Consider the following 9,991-nt stretch of genomic DNA (forward strand, 5'->3'; position numbering starts at 1 on the left):
TCTCCGGTGCCAGTACTTTTAAAAGCTAGTGAGGGGTCTGGCGGGGACCAGCCCCCCTTCTCCGGTGCCAGTGCTTTTAAGGGCTGGTGAAGGGTCTGGCGGGGACCAGCTCCTCTCCGGTGCCAGTGCTTTTAAGGGCTAGTGAAGGGTCTGGCGGGGACCAGCTCCTCCTCTCCGGTGCCAGTGCTTTTAAAGGCTAGTGAAGGGTCTGGCGGGGACCAGCTCCTTCTCTCCGGGTGTCTGTCCCCTTCAATAACCAGGAGAAATGTTGGATAAGTCTTTGAACTAGTGACTTTAAAGGTTGGAAGAAAAGCCTTTCCTGCCAGTACTGAAAGTGACAGGAGGAGCCCCTGTGTCACCTGCGGCGCATTTAGATTTTAATCTTTTGAGAAGGATGGGGTTTTGACAAAGCAGATTTTTTTTTTAAATCATATACTGACCTTTATAAACACTTGGAAAATACATAGGAATGTAAGTGGTGAGGAAATTTCTTACTGAGCCTTATCTTTTCCTCAGCTTTTTTTGTTGTTGTTTAAAGAGAAGTGCTTGGCATGACTTCTTTGTTCTGGGGAAACCTTCCTCATTTGTCCCCAAGTTTTAAGTTACTTAAAAATTAGAGTGTTTTCCACCACAGCCTTTTAACAGGTGAAGTGCTTGAGAGAGCTTTTTTCTTAAGCATGAGCCAGTTGTCCCTGAGGCTGAGCTGTTGTAGGAGCCTTTTCTCCAGGGGAAGATGGTGTGATTCTGCTAACATGCAGCGAGTTTGAACCCTTAATGAAAAGGAAAAAAAAAATTCACTATGAAGATATGTTGTGTTATATGTTAACTTATGTTCAAAGTATTGTGTAATTTGCGGTGATATTTTGCAAGTAAAACTATAGCTTTATAGCTCTTCATTGAAGCCTTTAAAAGAGGATTACCTGGAAAAGGGGCAAAGAAGGTGGTTGTTAACTCCATATCCTAGCTGTCTTTTTCCTGTTATTGGAAGGTAGTACACTTATTAGAAGAGTCACATGTATAATGTACTCAGCTTTTGATTGTTTAAAAACAATATTTTAAAAACACTTTTATGGCTCAGATATTTCATTGTATGGTTAGTTTTTCTGAGAATTACCTAAGTAATAGGTTTCCAATTTCGGTTCCAGGTACAGCTCTTTATTTTTTTTTAATTTTGCTTTGGATACAGCTTAATTCTGGCAACAACACTTTTTATGGACTACATTTCTAAATGCCAAAAAGTGTACATTTAGAAGCTTGCTGGAATTAAATTAACAAGAAGTTGTGGCCATTATGGGGGATGTATCGGTCCTGCAACTTTGCTTGTTGACCCTTTACTGATCGTGCTTTTTAAGAGGCTGTGATGTTTATCCTTGGGGGGTGGGGGGAAAGGTAGTGAATTGCTGGGTGTGGGTTATAAAAGGGAAATAAATATGCACTACTTGCATATGAAAACTTCAGCTTCCTGTAATTGCACTGTCCTTGTCCTTTGGTCGATGTTGTTCACAGACTTTGATATCCCTGGGTAGCTTCTTTGTCCTGAACTTTGACTTGCTTCTTCCGGAATCTCACTGTTATAAAAGACTTGCCACACCTTGCTGAACTGTTGAATCTACCCTTTCAACACTGGTTGTTTAGAACCTTTTTAACTAGACTCAACCACTTAATTAATTAGCTGCTTGACCTTGGGTGAGGCACTTAATTTCTTTGAGTCTCAGTTTCCCATCTACTAATTGTAGAATAATTGTACAATTGTAGAATTGTTGCATTACTAGTTTTAAGGGATCAAATGAGATCCATGTATTATGAACTAATTTGCAATCCATAAAGCCCTATTCCATTTGTTGCCATTTTTGTGTAGCTGGTTTTTTTTAGAATCATAGTCACAGTCATTACTAGTTTAAGTGACTGCTATTTACAACTCTAACCTGCACCATTATGTACAAAATAACCTTTCAGTTATGAAAGCTGTGAGATAAAAATTTTACAGTATTTTTAAAAACTGTATTTAGAGAAAAAGCATTGTTACCCTTTCTTCTAATCTCAGCTTTCTTGTACTTGCAACCTCTGTCCATTCCTGCCTAATTAAATTTAGGAGACTGGCCCCCAGTAAAACTGAGAGAGCATATAATCAGGGAGCAGCTGAAAGCTGAGTGAACTTGACCCTGAGGAAGGTTATATGTTTGGTTGTTAGTCTAGCCCTGACACATTCACTCTCCAGACCCCTGGTGTTTTGTCAGTGCCTTTTAAGATACAAAATTGTTGAATCTGGAACTTGAAGAAAAGGTAAAAGACAATAAAAGAGACCTAGCTGCTTTTTGAAAGTTATTCCTATATGCTTTCTCATCTTCATTATAGCTTAACTAAACATACCACTTAGGGTGTAATGGAAAGAAGTTTTTGCTTACAACCTGTGTGTGATCATAGTTAGTCACCCAACCTTTCTAAGATTCAGCTTTCTCATCTGAGAAATGAGGAGCCTGGACTAGCTCAGTGATATCAAACTCAAATAGAAAGGGGACTCACTAATCCATAGATAGGGAAAGTTATCTGGGGCTGCATATGGACTTAGTTTTAAAATGTAGTATCGTCTGTTTTATTTTCTTTTCATTTATTTTGTTAAATTATTCCCAGTTACATTTTAATCTGGATCCAGCTGGGGGATGATGGTGGTGGTAAGCAGCACATTTGACACCTCAAAATTAGATGACCCTAATTTCCAGTATGATCCCAAGTAAATTAGTGTTTCCTTTTCCTGAAATAAACTGAATAAAAATAAGGTGTTTGTTTATTAGTAGATTGGTATACTACTACTAATAATAATAACTAACATTTTTATATACTTGTGCCAGGCATTATGCTAAGCATTTTCCAAATATTTGATCCTCACACCAATCCTGGGAAGGAAGTGTTATCATTATCCCCATTTTACAGTTGAGGAAATAGACCAGAGATTAAATGACTTGCCCAGGGTTGCACAGCTAGTATCTGAGACTGAATATTGAGCACAAGTCTCCCAGACTCCAGGCCCAGTGCTCTATCCATTGTGCTACCTAGCTGCCTCCAGTAGGCAGTTGAACTATTCATACTTAAACATTCTGGCTTCCATGTTGCAAGCTAACAAGGGTCAGGATAAATATGTAGGTTATCATATAGCTTGTGCTTTATATAAAAATAAATGATAGGACAATGAACATAGGGTGGTGTAATGGAAAGAGTATATTGTAGTTGGAGTCAGGACCTGGATTTGAATATCTGCTGTACTTCCAGCTTTCTGTGATCTTGGGCAAGTTATTTAATTCTCTGGACCTCAGTTTCCTCACCATAAATTGAAGAGATGACTTCTAAAGCCAGCTACTTCTAGCCTTAAATACTATGATCCAGTGATCAGAATTACCTTGGCAGTTGGGCTGTTCAGTAAATGCTGTATGGTAAGTTCTTAAGAGAACACCATCTTATGTAACCTAGGGGAAAATCACTGATCCTAAATCCTGTGAAATCCTAGAGAACCTGGAGTGCTAATATAATTTTTTAAAGGCAGCAAGGTTTAGGTACCTCTAGATTTTTTCATTCAGGGGTTGAAAAGAAGCCTTTGTCCTTTCTGCAAAAACATGGAGATACATCTAGTTTAACATGGATTGGTTAGAGTTTCTAGAAGACTGTGGAACAACGATCCTGTGTGCTTTGGTGGGCCTTCTCATTGGGTCTGATAGTCAGTTTTTTGCTTGTGTTGCTTTGATTCTTAGATTGCAAGAAGACCCACCTGTAGGTGTCAGCGGTGCACCATCTGAAAACAACATCATGCAGTGGAATGCAGTTATCTTTGGGTAAGCAGCACGTGATGTCAAACGATAGGCCTCCTCATCCTGAGCACTGAGTGAAATATTTTGCAGGTATTCTCCGTAAAACCACATTGTATACAGGGAGTTGATCTTCAACGCTAAAAAGGTGCACTAATGAAATGCAGGCTAGAACAGGTCCTGTCAAACTGAACAAGATTCTGTTTGTGGTACAGGGAACTTAACTAAGTGCTGAGGAATCAGTCACCAGAGTGTTGGTCACTATGTGATTCTTTTAAACCACAAAGACCAGTAAGGTATGGAAAAATTGTGATCTGCATCTAGTGAGGAAATAGCTACCTAGGTGAAATCGTGGATCTTTTGGAGTATTGAAAGCTAAGTTCTCATGAAAGAAGTTGAAAGTAGTAATATGAATCCTCCAACTCTAGAACTGGAAGTGAAGAAATTTCTACCAGAATCTTTGTAGTAGGATCATAAGAACGATTTCACTTCTGGGCTTTTGGTCTTTTACACAAATTTAATTATGCTTTTATTTGTTTGTAAGAGCATACCAGTTTAAAGTTATGCCTTCAGCAGAATGGTAAAGGAAAAACTTACAGTCTTCTGTGTCACGCCAGTCTGGGTACACGTACAACCCAGAATGTATTTTACTCTTACTGTGGGGAGGAGAGGGAGTGGGGCTGGGGGTGAAGATCACTTAATGTGGCAATAGAAAGTAAATGCAAATAAATACTCTGCAGGCCTATAAAAAAAAGTAGGAAATGGGTTCCTGGCCTCAATGACTGTGTTAAATTGTAAACTTGATTTTTTTCTTTTACATTTAAAATTCCCTTACACTTTTTGTATTTTCATTCTTTCTTTATTCCATTTCTTTTCTTCACAGAGTTTTGTTATGGTTGTAGACAACAGAAGCTTTAAATTCAAATAACTGTGAAGCGATCCTTTTGATTTTTTTTTTAAAAGATTTGATTCTTAGTAACTTTTTAAAATGGAATCCAAAAAAAGTTCTTCCTTTGCTCCAGAGCAAATTTTTTAAAGTCTGATTGTTTTTGATAAGTGAGAATAATCTCAGAGTGAAGAAAGAATAAACTTATATTTAACCTACCGTAATAATTATTTGTTTTAAAATCCTTAATGTACTCTGCACATATTATATATTTAAACCTCTCAGGAAAGGTTTAATTGGTCTGAGAAGAGGGGAAAAGATTCAGGGCAAGAGAAGAATGGCAGTCAGGAGAACATCTTACCTGTACTAACATCCACATTGAGCTTAGCCTGTTTTCTCGCAGGATTGATGCTTTGCTGTTGTTGGTTAATTGTCATGACCCCATTTGAGGTTTTCTTGGCAAAGATAACAAAGATGCCACTTCCTTCTCCATTTCGTTTTACAGATGAGGAAACTGAGGCAGACAGGGTTAAGTGACTTGCCCAGGGTCACACAACTAGTAAGTGTCTGAGACTGGATTTGAACTCAGGAAGATGAGACTCTAGGCCCACTTCACCTAGCTGTACTAATGCTAGAAGATATTAAATCTTCTGGAAACCAGGGTGAATCGGCTTCGGGTCACTCTGAATTGTCTTGAATTTAAGTGTTTTGATCCCCATCTTACTAGAGTACATTGAAGGGCATATGTTAATTGGCATTTCTTGTTGATCTTTCAGGCCAGAAGGCACGCCCTTTGAGGATGGTAAGTGCTTTTTGGTCATGTTTTCTTTTACTATCTCCTCCATGGAAAGGATGCTTTTAAACAGCGAGTTTGCTTTTAAAACCTTCTCCTCCTCTTGCGAGCACGTTTGAGAGTAGACAAAAAACTGTTGGCTATTGGAAATTGACGGCTCACAAACGACTTTCTCTTCTGGAGCTCGAACAAATGTCTGTGCTCTCGTTTGTGGCTAGATATCGGACAGCAAACTCAGACAGGAACCATGGTGAGAATAGTTTATATTTAGATGGTTTGTAACATACTCTGTCCATGAGGTTGGTCATGCTTTTAGGCTGCTGTGGCTACATTGGCACGGTCTTCACTCGCAGTTGTTGATAAACATTGCTGCCAATAACTTTATAACACCACTGGACTATTGCCACTCCTAAGTGGTGGTAAACATTTTGCATTCTTTTTTGCACACATATTGGATTATTTTCACATAGAAGCAGAGGAATGCAGAACTAACTCTGATAACTGTTGAATTGAACTCACGGAATTGATTTTTTGAGTTAAAATTTTTTAATTTAAATTTTAAGATTGAAAATTCTTGGGATTGTCCTAAAAATGACATCTTTCTTAAATTGAACTATTTAAAATGATCACATTTCCAACATTCATCAGTCAGAATTTTTAAACACAGTGTTTTGGTCTCTGTGTGTGATTTTATCAGTGTCACGAACTCTCCTTGTAGAAACTCCTTGCACTGTTGCAGATCAGTAGCTGTTTGTAACAGTCTTATGGAATTGCCTGGCTTTGTTCAGGGATTAAGTAACTGTTGCCAGTGGTCAAACAGGCAAATATGGATCAAAAGCAGAATTTGAACCCAGTTCTTCTTGGCTGCAAAGATGACCTTCTGTCAGCCAAGTTGTGCTATTTCTCAGTCAAAAGTGTATGGTCATTTAAAAAGACAGGTAGTATTTTATCGGCAATGAGCAGTCATGGCTCTCAAACACCTGTCTTTATAAAGCTCATTTTCTTCATACTGTTTAAATTGCCGGCCATAACAGATGCAAATGTGAAGTAATTCAGTTTTGCATGTGACTTAAGCATGCTAGAAAAATCCCAAATTGTAAACAGGCAAGGAAATCTGATGCTGTTAAATAATGGTACAATTCTCAGTATTTTAATCCAGTAAAGACTTTCTAAAATCTTTTATAAATGTCTAATGCCTCTAATGTCAAGGTAGATTAAAACCAAATTTCATTTGGCTTTTGAATAGACCTGAGAAATAGGTACAAGGTATTTCTCTTTTCTGCGAGTATGTATTTTGAGTAGTAGAGGTAAGGAAAGAAGCTTGAAGTTTGTCCAGTAGACCTCAACAATGAAAGCTGGACGAAGTTTGTTGATTCTGACTTTATAGAATATTGTCCCAATCAGGTGTGGTTATTTGGGTAGTATTTTCTGTGGCTAAAAAAATGACTAAATTTTCAACAAACATTTTAAAATTGCTAATTATGTATAAAGCATTGCCCTAGTTTCTAGGAATACAAAAGGAACTTCCTCTGCCAGTGCTGACTGCCACCCTCTCTGTAATGTTTAGTTTTAAAGAGTTTTGTAGAACACCAAAAGGCTAACTTCCTTGCCACAGGCTCACACAATTGGTATGTTTCTGAGGCGTGACTTGAACCTCGATCTTCTGGCTCAAAGGCAGGCTTTCTCTCCACTATACCAAACCTGCCTCTATAAGAAATCCAGAGACAAATGTAGACTATTTCCTTCACTTTGTAATTTGATGTGTGACTTGTACACTTAATAGAAACATTCTAAGTATTTTCAGTGAGGTGATAGAGCAACTAAACAGTTCCTCTCTACCATCATTTTGCCTTCTAAAAAAAATACAGCCATTAGTTAGGATCATAGTCTTAGAGCTAGAAGGAGCCTTAGAGATCATCAGTCTAAGTCTCATCTCTTCATTTTAAAGATGAAATTGAGACCCATAAAAATTAAAAATCTTTCCCACGGTCACAAGGGTAATAAATAACCAGGCCACCTGACTTCAAAGCCATCACTTTTCCTACTGTATCATGCTGCCTACCTTAACTAGAGGGACATCTTACCTACTTAAGCCTAAAACACCTATTCTAATTGAATATAGGTAAATGAGTCTGTGTTCAAAATCCTAACTTCTTCCTACCTCAGAATCATCTCACAGGAATATAATGTGTTCATAAATAAGGGTACTAATGTGTGAAGCTACAATAGGGTATTTATGTTTGTGTGGTACTTAAAAGGTGCCAGATGATTGCTCATAATTGTCCTAATTGTTTTATTGGCTTTGTTTTCTTCTGTTTTAGGTACCTTTAAACTAGTAATAGAATTCTCGGAAGAGTATCCGAATAAACCTCCCACTGTTAGGTTCTTATCAAAGATGTTTCATCCAAATGGTGAGTGATTCTCTTTATTAGATATTGCGAATGCTGAAAAGGATGAATTTAAGCCCTTTGAATTGTCACATTTCACGAAGGAGCAATTTAGTGCTATTAGCTATTTTCTGCCACGGTCTTTTTATCTCCATAGTTTTTATACATAGGTTTTGTGGTTTTTGTTTTTTGGGTTTTGGGTTTTTTTTTTAATTTTTGGAGGGCAGTTGGGGTTAAGAGACTTGCCCAAGGTCACACGACTAGTTTTTGTGTTATGTCTGAGGCTGGATTTGAACTCAGGTCCTCCTGACGCCAGGGTCGGTGCCACCTAGCCGCCCCTTTAATATACATAGTTTTAAAACACAGTTTTAATGATCATAAGATCATAGACTTAGATGGACGGTACCTTAAAGGTTGTCTAGTCAAACCTTCTCCTGTTGACATCTAATTAGATTAATCCTTCTTCCTGGTGGCATTATTTTTGAGCGTTACCTTCCTATGGAGCCAAGAAGTTTTGGAAAATCCTTACAGGAGAGCTTCACAGAGCTTTGTTATATGTGGGAAAGATTTCTTGGAACTCTTGAAGTATAACAAGGTAAACTCTTATTGACTTCAATATTATATTTGCAGTCTATGCCGATGGTAGCATATGTTTAGATATCCTCCAGAATCGTTGGAGTCCAACGTATGATGTGTCCTCTATTTTAACATCAATTCAGGTAAATTCTTTGTCTTTATTGCTAGAAATGGTGTAAATCAGGTTTTCTTATGGTTTATGGTTAGGAAATCTTGGTGAAGAATCCCAGAAAGTACATTCTTGTTGACTAGGAGGCTTCCATTTATTTAAGGGGCACTAGGGAAGGGAGAGTAAGAATCTTGGGATAGTATATGAGCAAAGCAACATTAAGTTTGCCTAATAGATAAAACTATAGTCCCCTCCCCACCCCTAAGTGAAACTTAGATACCAAAGCAATATAGTAGAAAATAATTGGAAATCAGTGAAATAGAATGACAGGAATTAATTTTTTTTGAGGGGGGTAGAATAGTAGAAGGGAGGTAGTGTGCACATGATGGTGGTTCTACGGTTTTTAATATACTCTCTAAAGCTCCCTACTTCTTCTCCCCCTTTCTCTACCTACTTTATCCCCTCACCAGTTCTACACATTTTGTAATTTGAAGGAAATTGAAAAGATTCACCACCAGATGTTTGAAAAATAACTCCATTCAGACTGAGCCTTTAAAATGCTGGTTGCTAAACTGTAACAATATATCTAACAACCAGGTTAACTAATTGTTCTTGGTGTTTGGAGAATGCTGTTCTTTTCTGATTGTCTTTGAAATGTGATTTCATAAGATAGTTGATAGTTATTTGCTTTTGAAGGTAAGTTCATCGTCAGGACACTATCATTATTAAGAGTCTAGTAGCTTGGTGTAGCTGAAGCTTGCACTGATGTCAATAACTACTCTTTCTGAATGATTTCTGTAGTTTTTGTATCATTGTCACATACTCTATTTCAAGTATTAAAAAGGTATACTTTTCCTCTCTTCTCTATTTCAGTCTCTGCTGGATGAACCTAATCCCAACAGTCCTGCCAATAGCCAGGCAGCGCAGCTTTATCAGGAAAACAAACGAGAATATGAGAAAAGAGTTTCGGCTATTGTTGAACAAAGCTGGAATGATTCATAATAGACAACTTCTCTGTTCATCCTCATCATCATTGTTGTGTATAATTTACCTCTCAGTAGAAAGGCTACCAGAAATTTTAAGTGCCACAGGTTTTAAGGATTTGCATACCTAATGTGTCTGCAAAAAAGAAAAAAAAGCCCTTCAGTTTAGAACCTTTAAAAGCTTGTGTATCTTGATTAATGTACTTTTTATTGCATGGTATGAACTAAGTTATTGCTACATAAATTTGTAATATATCCTGTTTGTATTTTTTTTCCAAGTGTATAATGTTGGTGTGAAGTTTTCATGACAGAATATACACATTTTGTAAATCTGTACTTTTCAAATATTGAATGCCTTATTTTTGAATTCTTTAGATTTTTAAATTGGAGAAAAGCACTTAAAAGTTTTTTATATATAAATATTACATGTAAAACTGTTAAATACATAACTTCAGTGCAA

General features: G+C 37.3%; 1 protein-coding gene across 1 annotated transcript in view; it reads left to right on the forward strand.

The window, feature by feature from the left end:
* The window catches only part of UBE2B (ubiquitin conjugating enzyme E2 B), a 12,006-nt gene extending 2,015 nt beyond the window's left edge, over window positions 1-9,991 (forward strand). The window contains exons 2-6 of the mRNA XM_069091844.1: window positions 3,744-3,824; window positions 5,460-5,485; window positions 7,798-7,887; window positions 8,494-8,582; window positions 9,422-9,991. Of these exons, the coding sequence (XP_068947945.1) occupies window positions 3,744-3,824; window positions 5,460-5,485; window positions 7,798-7,887; window positions 8,494-8,582; window positions 9,422-9,550 (415 nt within the window). The 3' untranslated portion in view covers window positions 9,551-9,991. The remainder of the gene's footprint in view (window positions 1-3,743; window positions 3,825-5,459; window positions 5,486-7,797; window positions 7,888-8,493; window positions 8,583-9,421) is intronic.

Source organism: Petaurus breviceps, unplaced genomic scaffold (genome assembly GCF_028583685.1).
Source record: "Petaurus breviceps papuanus isolate PSGF00001 unplaced genomic scaffold, PetGlider_PUasm1.0 189, whole genome shotgun sequence".
Lineage (NCBI taxonomy): Eukaryota > Metazoa > Chordata > Mammalia > Diprotodontia > Petauridae > Petaurus > Petaurus breviceps.